Source organism: Bombyx mori, chromosome 2 (genome assembly GCF_030269925.1).
Source record: "Bombyx mori chromosome 2, ASM3026992v2".
Lineage (NCBI taxonomy): Eukaryota > Metazoa > Arthropoda > Insecta > Lepidoptera > Bombycidae > Bombyx > Bombyx mori.
This window is the reverse complement of record NC_085108.1, coordinates 3,076,035-3,100,630: the sequence shown is the minus strand read 5'-3', so window position 1 is coordinate 3,100,630 and position 24,596 is coordinate 3,076,035. Positions and strand designations below refer to the sequence as shown.

The following is a 24,596-nucleotide window of genomic DNA, read 5'->3' as shown; positions in this document are numbered from 1 at the left end:
CTGGCGAATAATAATACTATTTTTCTTAATTGAGGGCAACTAACCGCTTTAAAGACACAAAAAGATGGTGTTATCAAAAAAAAAAAACAAAGCTCGGTCATCATCTAGTTATGTTATTAATATGAAACAGTATAGGGTGATGATGATAAAAAAAACAATAACTCCTACTATAATTTTAGAGTAGGAGCAGCGAAAATAACTTAATCAACCCGCGAAATTAAAATAGGAGCAACATGATTTGTTTCATTGCCAGTTTTTTTTTTTATTGCTTAGATGGGTGGACGAGCTCACAGCCCACCTGGTGTTAAGTGGTTACTGGAGCCCATGGGCATCTACGACGTAAATGCGACACCCACCTTGAGATATAAGTTCTAAGATCTCAGTATAGTCACAACGGCTGCCCCACCCTTCAAACCGAAACGCATTACTGCTTCACGGCAGAAATAGGCTAAGCAGTGGTACCTACCCGTGAAGACTCACAAGAGGTCCTACCACCAGTAATTACGCAAATTATAATTTTGCGGGTTTGATTTTTATTGCACGATGTTATTCCTTCACCGTGGAAGTCAATCGTGAACATTTGTTGAGTACGTATTTCATTAGAAAAATTTGTACCCGCCAGCGAGATTCGAACACCAGTGCATCGCTCGATACGAATGCACCGGACGTCTTATCCTTTAGGCCACGACGACTTATTATTATATTTGTAAAGCTTCAAAGGCTGCAAGCCTATGGAAGAGGCGTTTTATGGTTTATATTAAAACTAGCTGACCCGGCAGACTTCGTAGTGCCTCAATCGATAAATAAAAGACCTAAACTTTTGTATAAAATAAACCTAAAACAAACAAAAGGAATCCGTCCGACGGGGGGCGGATCAAAGGAAAAACAAAATGGTTATTTTTATGTAATTCCGAGCATTTTCATATTTATCTACCTTTTAAACCTTCTCTGGATTTCCACGAATAATTCAAGACCAAAATTAGCCAAATCGGTCCAGCCGTTCTCGAGTTTTAGCGAGACTAACGAACAGCAATTCATTTTTATATATAACTAGTCAGGTCATAAGTATTGTCACACAGTACAAACTTTTCTTTTAGAACATTTAGCCACAAAAAAGTTTATTGAATTCGAATTTCGAATTGTTCATGAAAATAAAAATGTATACTTTTAGAATTTTACTCATTTTTAAATATGGAGTGGACGCTTAAAGAAGACCGTGTTGCAGTTATTGCGTTGCATCGTTGCGGTTACGCGCCAATTCAAATTTTTAACATACTGAAAAATTTGAATATAACCAAAAGATTCGTTTATCGTACCATCAAACGATACAATGAAGACTCTAGTGTAGATGACAGGTCAAGAAGTGGTCGCCCTCGGTCTGTTAGGACTCCAGCAGTGATAAAAGCTGTGAAGGCGCGAATTCAAAGAAATCCCAAACGTAAGCAGAAACTGTTGGCCCTTCAGATGGGGTTAAGCAGAACCACGGTGAAAAGGGTGTTAAATTAAGACTTAGGGCTTCGGGCATATCGAAGAAAAACAGGACATCGTTTGAATGCTCGTCTAATGGACCTGAGACTGAAGAGATGCCGCGCTTTGTTGAAGCGGTACGCGGGAACAAAATATCGGGAAATTCTTTTTTCGGATGAAATTAATTTTACCGTAGAAGAGAGCTACAACAAACAAAATGATAAGGTGTACGCGCACAGTAGTGAAGAAGCGAGCAACCGTATTTCGCGTGTCCAACGAGGTCATTTTCCATCCTCGCTCATGGTATGGTTGGGAGTTTCTTATTGGGGCTTAACAGAGGTACATTTTTGTGAGAAAGGTGTAAAAACGAATGCAGTTGTGTATCAAAATACAGTCCTGACGAACCTTGTGGAACCTGTTTCTCATACCATGTTCAATAACAGGCACTGGGTATTCCAACAAGATTCGGCGCCAGCTCATAGAGCGAAGAGCACACAAGACTGGCTGGCGGCGCGTGAAATCGACTTCATCCGGCACGAAGACTGGCCCTCCTCCAGTCCAGATTTGAATCCGTTAGATTACAAGATATGGCAACACTTGGAGGAAAAGGCGTGCTCCAAGCCTCATCCCAATTTGGAGTCACTCAAGACATCCTTGATTAAGGCAGCCGCCGATATTGACATGGACCTCGTTCGTGCTGCGATAGACGACTGGCCGCGCAGATTGAAGGCCTGTATTCAAAATCACGGAGGTCATTTTGAATAAACTTTAGTGTCATAAGAATCTATGTTTTGTTAAGTTCATTTTGGTATATGAATGGTTACATAATAAATAAACTTGTTTCAATTATTTTACATTAAACATGTGACAGAATTTATGACCTGACTAGGTATTATAATTATAATAATGATAATGAGAACTTCGATTTCTACAACACATTAAAACATTGTAATGTACTTAATAGTACATTAAATGAACTGGTTTCGCCGATCAACAATAAAATCGAAAACACGTTTTAATCGTTAAAGGTATTTTAATTGGTGAACAACAAAGCTCATTTAAAAAAAAAAAAAAATTATGATTCCTCTGGTTTAACGTGTCTTTACTTACGGTGGTTTAACCGTTTTAGCATCTGTGAAAGTGAAATGTGGGATAACGAAGGAAATCCGCTGGACGTGGCTGGCTTCAAAAAAGCCCACTGAAATCTCAGTCGATTATCCCATATTTTACTGAGACCCCGGTCATCGTTCTCAAGGGCTCGACGAGTAAGTTAACCCTCAGACACAGCCCACTGAGTTTCTCGCCGGATCTTATCAGTGGGTCGCGTTTCCGATCCGGTGGTAGATTCTGCGAAGCACGGCTCTCGCTAGGGTTCGTGTTAGCAACGTCGTCAGGTTTGAGCCCCGTGAGCTCAACTACTAGTTAAGGTTCCGCTGATATAGCCTCTCAAGGCTATCAGCTTAGGTAGGAAAAAAAACTGAGACTTCATTTCATCTCTTATCATCTCGCTTCATTTAATTTCATATTAATTGATTTCATTCTAAAATAAACCCAAAATCTCATCTCATTGCGCTCCTTAATATCATTTTTAATGTAACAGATACATATATATAAAATAATAAAAGATTTTTATAAAATCGACACTGGCAACAATGGCAGCACAGGAAACCAATTTCCATTTTCAAAAAAAAAAAACAATGTTTAAAGCAGATTAAGAAAAGTAAAAATAACGCCACAGATACACAAACAAAACAAACTTCACATGCAAATGACTTATTACTATAATCATCTCAATATGGCCGCGCGCTACCGTCGCCGCGTCGGTGCGTTAACAACAAAAACCTGTTTCGTTTTTTTAAAACACCATGGCGCCAATGAATTATGAATAAATATATTAATACGTGAAGCAAAAACTTTGTATCCCTTTTTACGAAAATTGCGCGGACGGAGGAGTATGAAATTTTCCACACTTATAGAGAATATACAGAAGAAGTGCACAATGCTAATATTTTTTTAAAATAATACATAAAAGATGCCTTAAATCAATAAAGAAAACATTGCACACACTACATACCATGTATCTGACGCACACACGCATGCATACTATTTATTGTCAAACTTTTGTTCTTGACGTCTGTTGTCGAATTGAGAATAGATTAAATATTGTTTGTCTTTGTTAATATTTTTTATAGTGTGGTTTTGGTTAAATTTGTGATTATAGAAGTATAAAATATAATCATAATAGTGTACAAACTTACAATTCCAATGAATTATACTCGAATTTCGACTACTGCGGGACCTCTAGTTATGAATAAATACGTCACGTTCTACTATACTTTCAGTTTCATTGTAGAATTCCACATTTATAATAATATGATAAACACAAACTTGTAATTGCTTGGATGTGTTTAGAAAGATACATTGCTTATATCCAGACTAATATGTATTATAAATATGGAAGTGTGTTTGTCCTCGTTTCACATCAAAACGAAGACACGGATTGACATTAAATTAACAGTTTTAGGACGGGAGAGTGACCTTTTATCCCGAAAAAAAAAAACTACTCATTCGCGCGGGAAACTACACTAAACATTTTTTTTATTGCTCAGATGTGTGGACGAGCTCACAGCCCACCTGGTGTTAAGTGGTTACCGGAGCTCATAAAAATCTACAACGTAAATGCCGCCACCCACCTTGACACATGAAGTTGTAAAATCTCATTTTTATCAGTACAACGGCTGCCCCGCCCTTCAAACCGAACCGAAACGCATTACTGCTTCACGGCAGAAATAGGCAAGGCAGTGGTAACTACCTGTGCGGACTCACAAGATCCATCGATATACTTTTAATTAAAAAAAAAATCGAAAGAGATATGTACATACGGCACTGAAAAAAAAAAAAAGGATTTAAACCTGACTATAAACTGAAAAAGCTGTGTTCAAAATACGAAACGATTTTCATTGCAAATGTGAAAGTTTGCATGTGTGAAGGATGTTTGTTATTCAAATTCGAAAAAATCATTGAATTATGTAATTTTAGAATTCGACAAAAAGATTGTTCATAACCTGAATCGGCAAACTAAAATGCAACATAGTTGCTAAAATGTCACATACTCTTTCAAAGACAAACTTTAGCGCGGATAAAAACGCAAACTATTGTAAATAATTGTAAATAGATATGCTTTCTTTTTTCCTACCTAAGCTGGTAGCCTAGAGAGGCTATTCCAGCGTAACCGTAACTAGTAGGTGAGCTCACGGAGCTCAAACCTGACGACGATGCTAACACGAACCCTAGCAAGAGTCGTGCTTCGCAGAATCTACCTCCGGATCGGAAACGCGACCCACTGAAAAGATCCGGCGAGAAACTCAGTGGGCTGTGTCTGAGAGTTAATTTACTCGTCGAGCCCTTCGTCGCAAGCGACAGGTTCGACGAGAACGGTGACCGGTGCTTGAAGTACCTAGAAGCACCGTTAGTGGATCGGGAGGATCCGAGATGACGTGTTTTGGGCTGCTTATGCTTTAACAAAAACCGACTAGGAAATAGAAAAAAAAATACAAAACACATTAATATACACTAAAACAATAATCATCGATATTGGTTGACGTGATATTGAGTTATTGAGTTATTCATCTATTTGTCGCGCACGTACTTAGTGCAAAGTTAAGACTTTGCTTTTCTCATGGATACCATTATCAGAACTGGACTAAATTGAAATGCGACCACACGGGAAGCGTCAGTTTTCTAATGAAAAAAGAATCATCAAAATCGATTCACCCAGTCAAAAGTTATGAGGTAACAAAAAAAAACATACAATCGAATTGAGAACCTCCTCCTTTTTTGAAGTCGGTTAATACGTCGACATCGCTTGTAACGCAACACCTATTATTAATTTTTGAAAGCGATCGTTCTAGCGTTATGAAAAGCCAACACCGTCACAATGCCTTGCGTTCACGGGGAACAGTGTGCTTAGTGCGAGTTTTTTAACGTACTCGACAGAGTAAAAGTTAACTCATATTTGTATGCAGTTGGAACAGCGCCCCTAGCGGCAAACGTAGGCAAACGTTCCAACTCCATACAAATTTGAGTTAACTTTTACGCTATCGAGAACGTTAAAAAACTCGCACTAAGTACAAAGTTTATGGAGTTTAGAGGTAAGGAGAACCGTCTCATATGGGAGAAGCTTGAAAAAGTGTCCCACTTTCAGCACTAAATAACAGTTCAAAAATTCTCTAGAATGGCGCTAGCATAGGCACAGGGTGTAGCGGACGGTTTCTTATTTAGATATTTATATTTGTGAGGAGGAAGATTTTTACAATAAAATAAAATTATGATGCGACTTTCATGGCTGACAGTTTATTCCTACTGACTTTAGAAACAAAATTTAAAAATTATAAAAATATAAATGACAGCTGTTGCTTTGCAACTAAACTTTTTACTGCGGTTCCGAACATGCCCCCGGATGTTGAAAGGTTTCCTTTCAACCCAAAACTAATCCGCAATCAGGGGACAAATCTTATTAAAAGACCTCTTGATGACTCCGCTTGAGGTACGAATGTCTGCGACCCGGTTGACTCCGTCGAACCCTGGATAGACAGCTACTATGCGGCCCAGTCTCCATTTAACTGGTGGGAGATTGTCTTCCTTCACCACAACCAGGCTGTGAAGCTTCAGCGATGACTGATTGGTGCGCCATTTTGTTCTTTGCTGCAGCTCACTAATGTATTCCTTTGACCATCTGGCCCAAAAATGTTGTCGCATAAGCTCTAACCGCTAGAACCTGGTGAGATTGCTTAGCCGGCAGTCCTTGTACTCAGCAGCAGGCATTGCAGTAAGGGGCTGGCCAATGAGAAAATGCCCAGGAGTAAGCGGCATCATGTCATCGGGATCGCTTGATAGTGGAGTCAGCGGCCGAGAATTCAATATTGCTTCGATTTGCGTTAGGACAGTGATCAATTCCTCATAAGTTAAATTACAATTTCCCAATACTCTGTGCATATGGAATTTAATAGATTTCACCCCCGCCTCCCAAAGACCCCCAAAATGAGGAGAGTAAGGTGGACACAGGTGGAAGTTAATACCTTCTTCGATCAAAGCATCAGGCAAAGAATTGCAATTGGGTTTCAAGAATGTACCGATTTGTTTATACGCACCGACGAATGACGTACCATTGTCCGAATATATATTAGTAGGCTTACCTCTCCGCGATACAAACCGGCGTAGCGCAGAGAGAAAACTATTGCTGGTTAAATCACCTACTAATTCGATATGGATCGCCTTTGTTTTGAAACATACAAAAATCGCGATGTAGACCATAACGATTCTACAACCTCGACCAAGGCGGTTAGTGGACGAGATGGGTCCAGCGTAGTCGATGCCTACACACTCGAACGGGCGACCAGGAGTGAGGCGGTGCACAGGTAAATTTCCCATAAGAGGAGTAACTGTTTGTGCTCGCATGCGAGTAGATCTTATACAATTATGGTAAGTGGCCTTGGCCAAATTGCGACCGCCAATAGGCCAGTAGACTTCTCTTATAGAAGCTAATAATAGTTGGGGTCCAGCGTGCATAAGCTTAATATGTTCAGCCTTGAATACGAGTTTTGTGAGGATGTGAGTGGACTGTAGGATTATAGGATATTTTTTCTCATACGAAAACTCCGACGCGTTTCTAAACCTGCCACCAACACGCATAATTTGAGCGTCATCAAGAAAGACATTGAACTTATTAAGGGGACTTTTAGGAGATAACGAATGTCCCTGAGTTAGGAGCTTGTATTCGACGAACGACTCAGATTGAGCTTTCCTAACAATCAAGTTCAAAGCGTTCTGTAACTCTTTAGAGCTTAAATGGCTGGTTTGTGGATATAGCTTTCTGCATAAATTTATGAATCTCAATGCATAGGCTACAGCACGTTTTAGTCGAGATAGGTTTGAGAATCGGCTGAAATCAATAAATGAATCATCACGTGGAACTAAAAGGTGCAACGAGACTTCAGGACGAACTTCAGGGAGTTTGGACTCGCTGTACCGGACTGGATTGGAAGGCCACTGAGAGCAGTCTTGCTGCAGAAATTGAGGACCTGACCACCACAGATCTAGACCCTGCAAATTTACGACTTCGACGCCGCGAGAAATATGATCAGCAGGGTTTTCATCAGTGGGAACATGACGCCAGGTACAGTTCACGGTTTTCTCCATGATCTCCACCGTACGATTGCGAACGAAAGGCTGTAATTTACTAGGCAACATTTTAAGCCAGCCTAACACAATCGTCGAGTCAGTCCAAAAAGTAGTATGCCTGACCTGAACCCGGAGTGAATCAATAGCCTTCTCATAGAGGCGCACTCCTACCAGAGCCCCGCAGAGCTCCAACCGAGGGATCGTCGTTAGCTTTAATGGAGCCACTTTACTTTTGGCAATAAGTAACGAGACCTTGATTCGTCCATACACGTCCGCGCTTCGCACGTAAAGGCAAGCACCATATGCGCTTTGCGACGCATCTGTAAACATGTGGAGATCCACGTAAGTATAAGCCTCGCAACCAATAAGGCGAGGGATGCGTAAATTATTTAAAAGCGGAAGGCTTTTAATTAAATTAGCCCAAATTTTGGCTATTTCAAATGGGAGCTCTTCGTCCCATGATAACTTATGAACCCATAGCCGCTGCAATAGTATTTTAATAGGAACAATGCAGGGAGAAACTAACCCCATGGGATCAAAAATGCGTGCAGTGACAGAAAGCATATAGAGCGTTTCGTAGAAGGCGCGGCTTCACACGAATCGACAGAGAAAGAAAACTCATCTGTGGCTGTCTGCCAATTGAGGCCTAATGTCTTACACGACTCAAGGGATCCAATATTTAAACTGAGGGACGAACTATCGTCGCACGGATCACTAGTAAGACAGAGTAGAGGATCGTTGGACTTCCACTTGCGCAGAGGCATCCTGGCGGAGGCGAGCTCTGCGGCGGCAACTTTCTTCTTAATGTCCAACGCCTCCTGAAATGAGTCCCCGTGAGGAGATCATTCACGTAGAAGTCGTGAATGATGATCTCTGAGATCTTCTTGTCACTGCATTTAAAGCCGATCTGCTTATTGTGGCCAGGTAACTAGAGCTGTCCGTCACTTAAGCAGTCCGCAGATTGTTTTAAGGGTACACGCACACGAAAACGACCATCAGCTAGACGTTTCGTATTTTTAACGAAATGTTCTTCACATTTTCGTTCCTCCTCGGAGTATGATGACTTAAGGCCTACTTCCTTCAGCTGCCAGAACCACGACAGCAAGTTCTGAGTGTCATCAACGCCGAGATCAAAATCTTGAGAAATGTCTGCAAGTTTTGTGAAGTTGCACATTAGGGGAGCAGATCCATGACCATCACTTAGATCTCTGGAAACCACCAACCAGCCAAGTCGCGTTTCCCAGAGGATCGAGATGCTATCTCCCAGATTGATCTTTCGCGTCCCGAGCAGATCCCAAAAGATATTAGATCCAATTATCATGTCAATTTCTGACGCCTTATAAAATTGGGGATCGGCTAAAATAATATTAGCGGGAATATTTAAATGCGAAACATCAAATGAATGGCAAGGCACGTCGTCAGTTATGGACGGCAATACATAACAAAGAAGACATTTGGAATAATTTTCAGTGCGTGAACTGAAAGAAACATAACACATTTTTGAAGTGTTAGTTCTAGTCTTATCAATGCCGAAAATAGGTTTATCTATATCAATATACTTGGCATTCAATAAGCGACCCGTTTTCTCACTAATTATGCAAGACGAACTCGCACAATCCAGAAGAGCACGTATGATGTGCTCGTGACCATTACTGTCGACAACTTTAACGAGAGCCGTCGCAAATATACCATCTTTACTAATCTCTGAAGATGCGGCGGCAGAATACGTGGCTAACGTTAGGCCGTGGTTACCAGGAGGTTCAGGCTGGACGGCGGAGGCGATTGCCGTAGTGTCACGCTTAGGAGCGGGCTGATTAATTCTCTGTTTATTATTAGAATAGGTGTGCAGCAGCGTATTATGCCTACGCTTACATAAAGTACAACCATCTTTTTTGCAGCGATTCGAATAGTGACCACTACGAAAGCAGTTGTAACACACCTTGAACTGAGGAATTAATTCCCATCTCTGCTCATTATTAAGGCTCAGAAATTTATCGCAATTATAAAGATAATGCTCACCCTTACAGTGTGGGCACGATTTTGTACCGGAACCAGAAATAATACTAGCACCGCCACTCGACGACGGCTGCGTTCCGGAGACAGAAACTAATGTTTTCATTTTCTGACCTTTAGGCGACTGTGGTGGCTGAACTTGTGTGTGAGGAAGGTTAGAGCGAGTAAATTCCATCGTTTCTAATAGATCGGCCCGGTTACGAATGAAATCGAGAAATATGGACAAAGAAATGGGCTTTTCTTTATCAAGACGACCTTTGCACTCTTCCCATTCACGCAGCGTCTTCTGTTCGATTTTACGACTCATCATGTGGATGAGAAGAGTGTCCCAATGATCAGTCGGTTCGTCCAGCGACTCTAAAGCTCTCAGGCTTTTATTCAGCTGATCTATAAAACGTCTTAAATTAAACGAAGATTCACTCTTTATTGCGTCTATATTAAATAAATTATTAACATGTGTTTGAATTAATAGGCGCTTATTGTCGTACCTCTCACATAACAGCTTCCACGCCACAGAATAGTTGCTGGCAGAGAACTGAATCTCCTGAAGTAGTACAGCAGCAGAGCCTTCTAGCGAGGCCCTGAGGTAGTGGAATTTATTAATTTCTGCTATCGCCTCGTTCGAATGTATAAGACTACTGAAGGTGTCATGGAATTCCAGCCAGTTATTATATGAACCATTAAATTTGGGTAGGTTAATGGTAGGTAATTTAACCAGGCGATGATTGCTCACATGAGAACAACTCTCAAAACTATGCGCATCGGTTTGTAACAATTTAGAATTACGAGAAAGAATCTCCTGAGCCTGTGAAAGGGATTTGTAATAAATCGATTCGAAATCTTCTCTCTCTGTGCTTTGCGAGCTGAAATCGTCAGCGAGGCATTCTATTTTAGTTTGTACTACGTCATATTGTTCAAATAATAATTCGATCTTACCGATTCTTAATTGCAATTCATTGACTTGTTGCTGATTCAACGTACCGCTCAATTCCTCGATGTACTTTCTGAATGTAGTCAATCGGCCTTTTAGACTAGCTCGTTTTTTAACTAGCTCCTTTTGATCTTTCTCACTCATTTTTGAAGTATTTGGGCAGAAGCGGGCTAGTTAATCTGGTATTAATAGAAGTTATAATTGAAATAAGACTTTTTGGCGGGAACGCGAGGAGTGAAGTTGTGTGATTTGTTTTATTTTGTCTATTTAGTGTTTCTTCAGGTTTAAATGTGTAATAACGGTGGTTTATTAACTGTTTAATATCTGTGAAAGTGCACAAATGTGGGAAAATGAAACAAAGCTGCTGGACGTAACTTCTCGGGTTCCTCCAAAAAGTCCACTGAAAAAATCTCAGTAAATGACCACCATTTTACTGCGATTATATTTCATCCCATATCATCTCATTTCATTAAATTTCATCCCAGTTGATTAATGTTTCAAATTAATCATCTTCATTTCATTTCACTCCATATTATCATTTTTCATAAAATTAAGAATATAAAGTAAAATTAGACATGACTTAAAGGTCTTAGTTACCAGGTCATAAAATCTCTTAAAAAAAAAAAAATAAAAAAAAAAAATTGAAATAATGAACTGTAATGACAACTAAAATGAACTATACAGTTACACTATTATGTACACACCTATAATTAATAAATAAATAATAATTTTACAAGTGTGAAAGACAGACTATTACCAAAAAAAATGCCAACAAAAACACATTAAACAAACCACATAGTTAACCCAGCTTGTAATATAATAAATATAAATAATCTAAACAAAAAACAGAGTAATGGGTACACATCACTAATATGTCCTGAATATCAAACTTTGATCACTTCCCTTCCTTATTTCCTGGGTATCTCGGCTCGATGGACCATGTAGCGGACGGTTTCTTATTTAGATATTTATATTTGTGAGGAGGAAGATTTTTACAATAAAATAAAATTATGATGCGACTTTCATGGCTGACAGTTTATTCCTACTGACTTTAGAAACAAAATTTAAAAATTATAAAAATATAAATGACAGCTGTTGCTTTGCAACTAAACTTTTTACTGCGGTTCCGAACACAGGGTATGATATGGATTGAGCAGTTGTTAACTGATTGAAGTATGTTGAGTTAGGAAATTTAATATATTTATTAATGACTAGAGTAGTTAGTGACAGTGTAATATACAAGACCTCACACGTTTACGTAGTCCAAAATAATTTCGTCAGTATAACCCAAAATTATTGCTGTGGAGACATCGATTGCATTTTCTTATCAGCTTTAAATATTTTAAATACTTTTTTTTTTATTAAATATTTTAAATATTTATTAACAATCACGCCACGTTAACTGGTCCCGTGATAAGTTCGTAAAGAACTTGTGTTACAGATACCAGATAACGGATATAAATGTAAGATTTTTATTATACACATACATATATTTAATATACATCCATAACCCTGGAAAAGACATTTATATTTATCATACAAATATCTTCCCTTGGCGGGATTCGAACCCGCGACCCCCTTGTGTAGTGACCATGTCACTTACCACTACACCAGACGGCCGTTAAATAAATAATATACTTTTTGTGATTTTGTAGTGCTTACAGTTCTTTCGTTTTTTTTTTATTTCTCTATCTTATTCTAATAGCTTTCAGCGTCTTTTTTAAAATTCACACGGCTGCTACTGTAGCGCCACCCTTATTTAGCATATTTTAACGGACGCTTTTTCACACAGAGAGATGGTTCTCCTTACCTCTACCCTCAATAACAAAGTTGCTTTTTTTTTATCCTACCTAAACTGATAGATAGTCTTGAGAGGCTATTTCCGCGGAACCTTAACTAGTAGGTGAGCTCACGGGGCTCAGACCTGACGTTGCTAACACGAACCCTAGCAAGAGCCGTGCTTCGCAGAACCTACCACCGGATCGGAAACGCGACCCACTGAGAAGATCCGGCGAGAAACTCAGTAGGCTGTGTCTGAGAGTTAATTTACTCGTCGAGCCCTTCGTCGCAAGCGACAGGTTCGACGAGAACGGTGACCGGTGCTTGAAGTACCTAGAAGCACCGTTAGTGGATCGGGAGGATCCGAAACGACGTGTTTTGGGCGACGTCGACTGCTTTCCATTCTGTCCGCAGAATCGGGAATGGATATGCTTTAACAAAAACCGACTACAGATAGAAAAAAAAATCCAAAACAAATTAATATACCTACACTAAAAACAATAATCATCGAAATTGGTTGGCGTGATATTGAGTTATTGAGTTATTCATCAATTTGTCGCGCACGTACTTAGTGCAAATTTAAGACTTTGGTTTTCTTATGGATACCATTATCAGAACTGGACTAAATTGAAATGCGACCACACGGGAAGCGTCAGCTTTCTAATAAAAAAAGAATCATCAAAATCGATGCACCCAGTCAAAAGTTATGAGGTAACATAAAAAAACATACAATCGAATTGAGAACCTCCTCCTTTTTTGAAGTCGGTTAATACGTCACATCGCTTGTAACGCAACACCTATTATTAATTTTTGAAAGCGATCGTTCTAGCGTTATGAAAAGCCAACACCGTCACAATGCCTTGTGTTCACGGGGAACGGTGTGCTTAGTGCGAGTTTTTTAACGTACTCGACAGAGTAAAAGTTAACTCATATTTGTATGCAGTGGGAACATCGCCCCTAGCGGCAAACGTAGGCAAACGTTCCAACTCCATACAAATTTGAGTTAACTTTTACGCTATCGAGAACGTTAAAAAACTCGCACTAAGTACAAAGTTTATGGAGGGTAGAGGTAAGGAGAACCGTCTCATATGGGAGAAGCTTGAAAAAGTGTCCCACTTTCAGCACTAAATAACAGTTCAAAAATCCTCCAGAATGGCTCTAGCATAGGCACAGGGTATGATATGGATTGAGCAGTTGTTAACTGATTGAAGTATGCTGAGTTTTTTAATATTTTTAATATATTTATTAATGACTAGAGTAGTTAGTGACAGTGTAATATACAAGACCTCACATGTTTACGTAGTCCAAACTAATTTCGTCAGTATAACCCAAAATTATTGCTGTGGAGACATCGATTGCATTTTCTTATCAGCTTTAAATAATATACTTTTTGTGATTTTATAGTGCTTACAGTTCTTTCGTCCTTTTTTATTTCTCTATCTTATTCTAATAACTTTCAGCGCCTTTTTTTTAAATTTATCCGGTTGCTACAGTAGCGCCACCCTTATTTAGCAAATTTTAACGGACGCTTTTTCACACAGAGAGATGGTTCTCCTCTACCTTACCTACCTTACCTCTACCCTCAATAACAAAGTTGCTTTTTTTTTATCCTACCTAAGCTGATAGATAGCCTTGAGAGGCTATTTCCGCGGAACCTTAACTAGTAGGTGAGCTCACGGGGCTCAGACCTGACGTTGCTAACACGAACCCTAGCAAGAGCCGTGCTTCGCAGAATCTACCACCGGATCGGAAACGCGACCCACTGAGAAGATCCGGCGAGAAACTCAGTGGGATGTGTCTGAGGATTAATTTACTCGTCGAGCCCTTCGTCGCAAGGTCGTCGACGGGTTCGACGAGTACGGTGACCGGGCAAAGTTGCACTGCACCGTGTGGTTTAATATATCAATTGCGCTTGTACCACGCAATAACGGACAGACCGACGTGCTAATACCGCAAAAGCTGCGTTTGGTAATTTACAGACACACCATCGCCAGTGATGGAAAGAGAAAGGTTTCAGAGAACATTCGGCAACGCGATTACGAAACTTAACATTTCGTAATACGGTATCATTATTTGGGCATTAATCAATGGAAGTTTTTTTTTTAAATACTTAATAATTATAAATTATCTAACATGGGCAGATTAACTGAAGGCGCTTGCGTGTTTACGAGTTATAGTGAGGTTTGCCGTACTCTTCGTTTTCTTGGTATTAAATTGTTGTAATAACCAGCCAGGTAACCATCTTACAACACTGCTCCACTCTAACACGAAAAGAAAAATTCCCGAAAATCCTCTTATAACTTCTACAACACGATACCGAGACTTTTGTTAAAAAATTATTTAGAAAATTACATTATGCACTATGAACACGAAATTTTACTGCTGATACAGGAATAGTTGAGATGTTTCATTCAGATAAATCACTCTCCTTTGGCCTCTAGTCTCATGTGTGTGACCTCGTAGTGCTCCGTAAAGGTCACGACCCTGGGCACTGAGGAACAAGACGCACGTAGGGGGTTTAGTTTCATTTTTATTTATTGCTTAGATTGGTGGACGAGCTCACAGCCCACACCTGGTGTTGAGTGGTTACTGGAGCCCATAGACATCTACAACGTAAATGCGCCACCCACCTTGAGATATAAGTTCTAAAGTCTCAAATATAGTTACAACGGCTGCCTCACACTTCAGACCGAAACGCATTACTACTTCACGGAAGAAATAGGCAGGGTGGTGGTACCTGCCCGCGCGGACTCACAAGAGGCCCTACCACCAGTAAAGAAGGTCCAGCCAGAAACTCAGTTGGCTGTATCTATGGGTTAGTTAGCTCGTCGAACTCGCTGTGATCAACGAATTCGACGAGGACGGTGACCGGATTGCACAATGTTATTCTTACAAGACAGTCATTGAGGAACACATATTCGTAAAAGTACCTTAGAAAAGCACTTCTATGCCGATAGCCTTGAGAGGCTATTTCAGCTTGACGTGTAGGTGAGCTCACGGGCTCAAACCGGGAGTGTTGCTAACACTGGTCCTAGCAAGAGCAGTGCTTCGCAGAATCTACCACCGGATCGGAAACGCGACCCACTGAGAAGATCCGGCGAGAAACTCAGTAGGCTGTGTCTATGGGTTAATTCACTCGTCGAGCCCTTCGTCGCAAGCGACGGGTTCGGCGAGGACGGTGACCGGCGCTTGAGGTACCTAAAATCACCGTTAATGGATCGGGAGGTTCCGTAATGACGTGTTTAGGGCGACGTCGACCAGAAAAGCACATGCGAAAATGGAAAGTGGATATTTAAACCACCTGTGCAAAAAAAAGCATTTAAATAAGAAAGCAGAGTGAAAATACTCCACATGAAAAGTAAAAATTACAAAACATACATAAATTACAAATATAAAGATAAATTTAACATCCAAACCTCTTAGTTTCATAAACAATTTGTAAATTGCAATGAATTTCAGATAATTGTATTGCAGCTAAACTAACAGATCAAATTTTATTTAGAAATGCGATTTTTGACTAACATTAAAATGAATGGGTAAAAGATATGTTTGCAATCACATTTGGTCTTTATCTAGAGGCATTAACCTGAAGAAACATACACGATAAAATACACACCCTGGCTTAATATATCCTCGAGTACTGTAGCAAAACAATTTACAACCTATGTTATGTCTCAATCAATTCACACAATTGTCGCAATAACCAGACTTAACCAAATATTTTATTTATTTATTTCATTCTAGATTGAGCAAGAATTATCACTTTATATGGTAACTTGAATTGGTATTTAATCCAAATTTAGTAATTCGGAGACAAGTTACTTTAGTTTCTCTGTATGAAGACGTCACTTTGGCAAGGCTTGCAAAAATTATCTACCACTGCCTACCATTGGTCCAGGACGTATTGTGTATATTGTCTAATACATAGAACAGTGTGTTCACTGGTTTGTGACTTTATATTCTAATAGAATTAATCTACTGATTGATTCCAGGAATATAAAACATGTTTAATTATTTCAGGATTTTCTTCCCCTTATCTGATTAAAATGCAAATGACCTGAATGATCTCAGAGCATGATAATCCAGGTATTAATAATTTTGAAAAAAATCTTAATTGTGTGGTCAAGGGAATATGTCAGTATAGTTTCCCGTGGGAGTGAAACATAAAAGGTAGCCTATGTCACTCTTCTAATCTAAGACTATCAATTAAATTAATAAACACTCACTTAATAAAAATCATGTGCACGTTGCTCGATTTCAACAAGATAAAAGAAATAACTTATTTTGTCTAAAGTTGGTAATTTTTTTATATTTTTTATTGCCTAGATGTGTGGACGAGCTCACGGCCCACCTGGTGTTAAGTGGTTACTGGAACCCATAGACATCTACAACGTAAATGCGCCACCCACCTTGAGATATAAGTTCTAAGGTCTTACCACGTAAGTTAGTAAAACGTACTTTCCCCAAAGGAACGAAAAGTTTTTTGGTATAAAGGGTAACCTATATCATTCTTCTGAATTAAAACGATTACTTTAAAACTATGTCAATCTGTTTCTTCATTTCAACATGATAGAAGGACAAAGAAACAAACAAACAAAAGCACTTTCATATTTATGATATTAATAAAATAATAGTAATAAATAGTGTGGTTAATGACTGTTTCAGTGTTCAAACGTAAGCTTGTGCTATTCTAGACAGACAGCACACAGTATAGTCATTAATCTGCTTTATTGCTTTTTATTTTATAATATTAGTAATTGATTTTAGTATTCTTTATGATGTATGTTAAATTATTGATTTAAATAACTTTAACAATAAGCAGGGGCTTGGCTGCGCCCCTGACGTTGCTTACGTCCATGGGGGACGGTAACCACTCACCATCAGGTGGACAGTATGCCTACAAAAGCAATAAAAAAAAATTAAAAAGGCACTTTGTTGTTGGCAACACTTCAACACAGTCTCTTTTGTTACTCTTCACATCTTAATAATTTACTGTTCATACTATAGGTACATTAATTATTTAACAGTAATGCTTCCAGCAACAGCTATCATTTATGTTGTACCATACATTATTTTGTAATATCAGTATTTTATTAACTAGTTTTATTAAAAACTACCATAGCAAATTTTTTTAGGAAAATAGAATAAAAAAACTTATCACAAATTGTTGTGTAATGTGCATAAATTTCCTCGTTCTTTCATTTCAAATTATTTGGGCCCTACATATTTCTTTAATGTATTCGTTCACAGAAAATATTACAACAAAATTTTCATATATTATTAATTAGGTGTTGTTCAGTAAAAGATTCCTTTTTCAGTACGTAATTGTTACTTTTGTTTAGTAAGCCTATTAATTAATTCGGATATAAACAAATAACCGATCCACAAAATACATCAAAATCGACTATTATCAATATTATTGAATTCCTAAACTTACCACTTTTCGGTAAACTCCTAATAACATTCACCGCAGCATTAAATTTTTCTTCGAGAGACATTTTATTAGCACAAGTTAACGATCACAGTAATTTCTACTGTAAAAACAATTACAACAATGCACTTTGGACTCAATTGGTAAAACGAATTTCGTTGTATCACTGCACCGTATTGGACATGTTAACTGTACATTGAGGAATTAAGTTACGACTCGTAATTAGGTGCTAATGTCCTTGTATTGTAATGGTTGAAATTACGACATTAAAAATTTAAGACGAACCACTAGATAGTAGATACATAGATAATACACATTCATATGTACTCGGAATAATAAGTGCATTATTATCTATGAGCCAAACAGCTGTCAAACAAGTACAGAGTAGTTTTTAGGTACGTATGCTACTCAAACTACTCTGAGATTCTTGTTACGCTGTTAAACGGAGGACAGCTGATACAATCATAGAAAAAACGTACAGTCAATGTTTGAATTTGTATGACCGTCAAGTTTCAAACATATTTGTTGGCCCGCTCCGTTATACTTTTAATAGAGCATCGTACTCAATATGGCATCAATAGCAATCTAAGAAGACAATTTTAAGAAAAAAGAGATAAAATCTGTCTATTTTCAACATCAGTCGTTTTATCAAAAACCCAACTTAATTTTTTTGTTAAGACCGAATCTTTTACAATCTTATTACTGCGTTAAAATTTTCAATAGTTTTAATGTGACAGTGGCATCTATGTATTTTATGCTACTTTATTTGGCCTAAAGAAATGACTTCGACTTTTTACAAGAATTGTTCATTCGGTCTTTCCTTTGCTTGTCCTATGAAAAGAAATAAAAATATGTTTTTAACGTCAAAAGTCAAAATACAAAACGCGAATACTCAAATAGCTCTTCTCGTATTCCGATATCTTTAAAAGGTAAATAGATCGTTTAAAAATAAGTTAATCTTATTAAAATACTACAAAAATATTGAATTAGTCTTAACGTGAGTATTGAAAAAGGTTGTTGGTTTATTGATTTTAAGGAAATTCACTAGCGGGACGCTGTATTTTAATTTGCGGCTCCTCTAAATGAAATGTAGTGTTAAATTATTAAGGCAACAACTATTTACTATATATATCTAATTTCCTCAAAATAACTATCTGTTATAAAGTATTTTGAAATCGAAGTAGCCGTCTAATGTAGAAATAGATAAAGTATGATTGAATGGTTAAGATGCCTATAACCTAGCCCACAATATATTGTCGGCTTGTTTTCGAGATACCCAAACGTGTAAGTAATTAAAACAGCTTTTATGGTTTTCATTTTGCGTTCATTATTGTCATTGTATAGTTTTCAACTTTTTGAATTCATAATTTATGTAGTCAAGGAAGAAGAGGTCTTGTACCTAACAAAAAAAAATTACACCAAATCCGGAATTTATAGTGTAGTACTATGAATTTTATGACGAACGTAACTAGTTTCACTTATTACTTATTCATATTTAACAAGTTGACCGCGTTATGCGGTTTAAAAAGCATCATGCGCGACTGTCTGATACGGCAGTCATACCCATGTTCCGCTCGGTGCACGAGGCAACTATGTCCAGATTTCTATGTGTGTGGGTGGGTCCTTTGCGAGGCTTATCAGGGCTCATACACTGTAAAGAAGCCCAATATTGCCTCGAAAGACCTCATAATAATATGCACTGGCTTTGAAAAATGATCCCACAACCAACATGTTAGGTTACTGATATTCATGACATAATTTTCATCAGTGTTAACAAAAAAACCTAATTCATATATTTAAATATACTATGACTCCCATTGACAACACAGCATGAAAAAAAAAACATCTAATTGTCTTAGATGCAAAAGAGATGAACACTGAATGTAACAATAAATATAAAAATAAGATTACTAATATTTAATATGTACAAACACATAATTAAATATGCAATTACATATATTTTTGAAACCACATGTTGATAATTTCATTATTTGTGGTGTTAAATATTTAAGAATTTATTTTGTTCAAAGCCAAAGTATCTAAATTAGATGGGTATCAAAATCGAGTTTTTCTTTATTCTAATAGAAAAATAAATTTCAAAAAATCTTTTATGTTTATGTACTATGAATTTCTTGCTTAGAAAAATATATTATACAAGATTCTCATAAATTATGTTAGTGTATCAAAACTTATCCTAAATTGTTGTGATTTACTTAATACATTACCTTAATAAAGAACAATGTTGATAATCTTAATTTTGAGATGAAATATAATAGCTTTCAAATAACACACTAAGTTTAGGTAAAATTAACAAATTATCATTTCATTGCCACTATTAATTCCCAAATTTTTTATTAATAACAAATTTCATAAACTCAACTTGTCTTTGAATAAAACTTGAATGCGGTGTATAGTAAGATAATAGTTTGAACACTTTCGTGAATAATGTATTCTCGTTCTTAGTCTTAACTAGCATAACAATTGTTTGTTATTTAAAGCAACGTAATTTTTGAGAATCCACGTATATTGTAATATTTATCTTTATGTGGTAAAGAGGCAAACTTAGTACTTCAAATCATTTAATCAATGGCTACTCGGTAAGGAACTTGCACAGAGATATTAGTCTTAGTCAATAACAAAAGAGTTTTTATTTTCATTAATACTCATTTTATTTAGTTCCAATAACCGACTAGCTTAAACAAGGCTGTACTATTGTAATAGGAGACAATATTCTGATGATACATAAGTTAGGAAAATTTATACTAAACATACTTAAATTAAAATTGACCATGGTAATCTAGTACCGGTTGGGTTGTGTACCTAAATTTGTTCATCACTTTACTGTTTTTTTTTTTATTGCCCTTGTAGGCAGACGAGCATATGGCCCGCCTGATGGTGAGTGGTTACCGTCGCCCATGAACTTCAGCAATACCAGGGGCAGAGTGAAGCCCCTGCCTAAAAACTCTCCTCTCCTGGTGACAAAATAGGTTAAAGAATAATATTTTCTTCAAAATTTCATTTCAGACTTCTACGTCTACTCAAAATAACCTCAACAGTATATCAAGATGCCAGAACTGACTGAACTTGACAAGGCCACCGCCTCTATGACCGAGAAGCGCAAAGAAGAGACTGCATCATCTGACAGTGACTCTGATGACAACATTCCAGAATTGGAAGATGCAGGTTAATGTCCCAACTGTGTATTTTCTAGGCCCTTTGGACCTACAAATTGTAACATTTAAAATGTTGTTAAATATGTGAAAAGTTGACTAGACTTTATGCTTTCTGAATATGTGCTTGTTCAAATTTATTTCACTAAATTCATCTTCGAGACGCTGGCGGCCGCCGGTCCGGCGTCTGTGGGACGGCGGGATGGATGTAATGTGCTCTGCGTCAAACCTGTCCCGCCGTCTCAATAGTCCCGACTGGGCTCCGGTCCGGTCCGGGGTAGGGCGCCGGTTGTGAGCGGCAGGAGTTGTTAGTGAGGTTCAACTCCCACATGCAGGTGGGGATCAGACGATTTTCTCCTGTGGAAAAAAAAATGATATATAGACAACATAATTTGAATACCATTCTCTACACTAATGTTAGATAAAGCACCCAGTTGCATTGGATTGAGGCTACATATCATCTACATAAATGTGAATAATATGTCAACAACTAAAGATGATTAGATAATAAAGGCAGTGTAAAGTAATAACTCAGAAGAGATTAACAACAGTAAGATTTTGGAAAAAACTTGCCCGCATCATTGCCAGCAATTTGAAAATTAAACTAGGGCTTATATTTGTTAAACAGGTGCACCAGATGCAGGTGGAATCACAAACCCGATTGCTGGAATTGACATCGTCAGCAAATCGAAACAGTCTCGTGGTGAGAAGAAGGCCAGAAAGATAATGAGTAAACTCGGTCTCAAACCAGTGAGTAATAGAATTTATATCTTAATTAGCAAACCTTATGATAATGTGGCACACATACATTTTTATTAAGTAGTTCATAGCACAAGTTTTGTGCTTACTGAATTGTCTTTAAAATTTTTACCCATTAGTATTTTATAACGATAAGCTTATAAATGGTGTTGTGAAAGGCTGCACAATTAAATTCAAAAGAGTCAAGTTTGCATTCCACTGGCAAAAGCATGAATTTTCATGTGATGTTTGTATTCCGATATACGCCCTCCATCCTTAATTTAATGCAAGTTCTCAATACAATATATCTACAATATATCGTAAACAGAAAATAGAGTTTTTAAAACAAAACAAAAAATACAAAAATATTCTTTCAAGCACATTTCATAAGAATGAATACTCAAAGGCCTGTCAACTGTGGTGCGCACATAGACCTCACATTACATAGAAGTCTAAGTCTTCATTAAGAAACAAAAACAGCGGAATGCTCAGTCCAGATATTTCACAGACAGCTATTCTGTAATTTTATTTTTTTTTGGTAGACAAAAAGTGAACTTAACTGTATAAAAAATAACCTTATAACTAAACACCATTATAGATGATTATTATTATTATATATTATTACTTATATAGATCAATATAAGCAGTTACTATTTTAGTCTATGAGGATTGATACTGGCTGTCTTATTAATTAGTGTTATAACTACCAAAACATAATGTTTCCTTTCCAAGTAGGATAAGCATTGTTTTCTTCTGGGTTACCTACTGAAATAGTTAATATTATTCATAGTTGTAAAGAATGTAGTACATCTTTAAAAACATCATTCAACTTAAAAACAATTTATATTTTTCAGGTACAAGGAGTAGAGAGAGTGACAATCAGAAAATCAAAGAACATTCTCTTTGTCATTAACTCACCTGATGTATACAAGAATCCTCATTCAGACACCTACATTGTTTTTGGTGAAGCCAAGATTGAAGATTTGTCCACACAGGCCACCATGGCTGCAGCAGAGAGATTCAAGGCACCAGAGACCACAGCCACTGGCAATGACGCTTCCACAACTGGAACGGTAAGTTATTAAACATTCTCACTGTTCTGCCTATTTCTGCAGCAGTGATTTACGGGTGGTAGGACCTCTTGTGAGTCCGCACGGGTAGGTAGCACCACCCTGCCTATTTCTGCCGTGAAGCAGTAATGCATTTCCGTTTGAAGGATGGGGCAGCCGTTATAATTATACTTGAGACCTTAGAACTTATATCTCAAGGTCGGTGGATTTAAGTTGTAGATGTCTATGGGCTCCAGTAACCACTTAACATCAGGTGGGCTGTGAGCTCGTCCACCCAACTAAGCAATAAAAAAAATACAGATTATATATTGTTCAGATTTCAAGAATATAATAGTTCTTATTCCATAGAATTTGTAACGTCAACAAAGTCTCAGCATGCACTTGTTATATTTCTTTTCTCTTAGTTCTGAAATAAATATAAAATCTTATTCTTTCCTCATTATATACTCGAAATAAGTTTTACAGAAATAATTATTAAAGAATAGTTTATACTACTATATTTAACACTAGCGGTAAATATTGTGTAAAATAACCCAATAATTTGGATTGTTTACATAGACGGTAGCACCAATAGCAGAAGAAGAAGACGAAGAAGGAGTAGACGAGACTGGAGTTGATGAGAAGGACGTGGAGATAGTAATGTCCCAGGCGAACGTCTCTCGAGCGAAAGCAGTCCGAGCGCTCAAGAACAACCAATCTGACATTGTTAATGCAATTATGGTGAGTGTCTTGACTGGTAATTTTTTAAACCCTTATTTGAACTATATATATGTAAAGAAAGTTATTCCTTTCTTTAATTTTAATTATGTCACGCATGCGCTGTCGACATGTGCCGGAACGTCCGCGCATGTGCTGTAAAGTGGAGAAGCCTTGACAGATAAATATAGTTAAATAAACTTTAAATGTCGTTTCTTTGTCCGAAATAACAAGCAACACATTGAAGTTTTATTTTAATAAACATATAATACATATAAATAAAACAACATACCTAATAATCTTATATATATTTAATCATGAAGTATTTCCGAAATTTAAAAAGTGAATACAAAATTTTCGACTTAATTTCTTTTTTTTTATTATGTTGACTGTACATAAATTTTTTTAATTGTGTTGTTTTCTCTTTGCAGGAGCTAACAATGTAGGAGAAGCCTTCGTCACAATATCTTATGTCACTGCTGTTAGTTTTAAGTCGCTCTCAACATTAGCAACTGGACGAAAAGTCGAATGAACACATGCATAATAGGCGATATATTGAACTGTATACTCGAAGTGAAAAAAAATATCATAAGTAGTGTCTGTACAATCTGCAAATTTAAAGTGATTTGGTTTGGCCACATTTCTTTTTAGTAATGTATGCAAGTGTAGGCTAACGTTTTGTTTTCATTAATGTATGCAACTGTAGGCCAACATCAACATGGTCACACCCAAAAAGAATTCATGAAACGGTAACGGAAACATTTGTTGAAATATGAACTTTTTTTTAACCTATGAAACTGGGATAAGACAACGCATTAACAACTAGGTACGCTCCCTTAGTGGTTGATGTGGTTTTTATAGGTGAAGGCCAACAGCATACAATAATTGGAAAGATAGAATCATATAAAGAAAAGATACAATACTTATGTACAATTTGTAAAAATAATAACAATAAAAGATAGATAAGATAGAAATATCGCTCATTATGTATGTAAAATACGCATTTAAGAACAAGGAAGTTCGTCCTTCGTGTTGGAATCCAAAGTATGCCTCGGTCAAGGTGTACTGATTGAATGTACATAGGCTTAAAATTTGAAATAATAAAAGTATTGGAATTTGCA

At 37.3% G+C, this 24,596-nt stretch overlaps 2 protein-coding genes across 3 annotated transcripts in view; one reads left to right on the top strand and one right to left on the bottom strand.

Moving 5' to 3' along the window:
- The window catches only part of LOC101743956 (acyl-CoA-binding domain-containing protein 5), a 43,421-nt gene extending 25,265 nt beyond the window's left edge, over window positions 1-18,156 (bottom strand). The window contains exon 1 of one of the 2 annotated variants that reach the window (XM_004933206.5): window positions 17,808-18,156. In XM_004933206.5, the coding sequence (XP_004933263.1) occupies window positions 17,808-17,868 (61 nt within the window). In that variant the 5' untranslated portion in view covers window positions 17,869-18,156. The remainder of the gene's footprint in view (window positions 1-17,807) is intronic. The other variant, XM_012696458.4, reaches the window with a different exon arrangement.
- A 573-nt stretch (window positions 18,157-18,729) lies between these two features.
- On the top strand, window positions 18,730-24,596 carry LOC732899 (nascent polypeptide associated complex protein alpha subunit). The gene is given in 6 exon segments (NM_001046900.1): window positions 18,730-18,798; window positions 20,826-20,984; window positions 21,600-21,721; window positions 22,564-22,782; window positions 23,338-23,499; window positions 23,907-24,596. Coding segments are annotated over 5 exon segments (636 nt in total). The 5' UTR covers window positions 18,730-18,798; window positions 20,826-20,866; the 3' UTR covers window positions 23,922-24,596.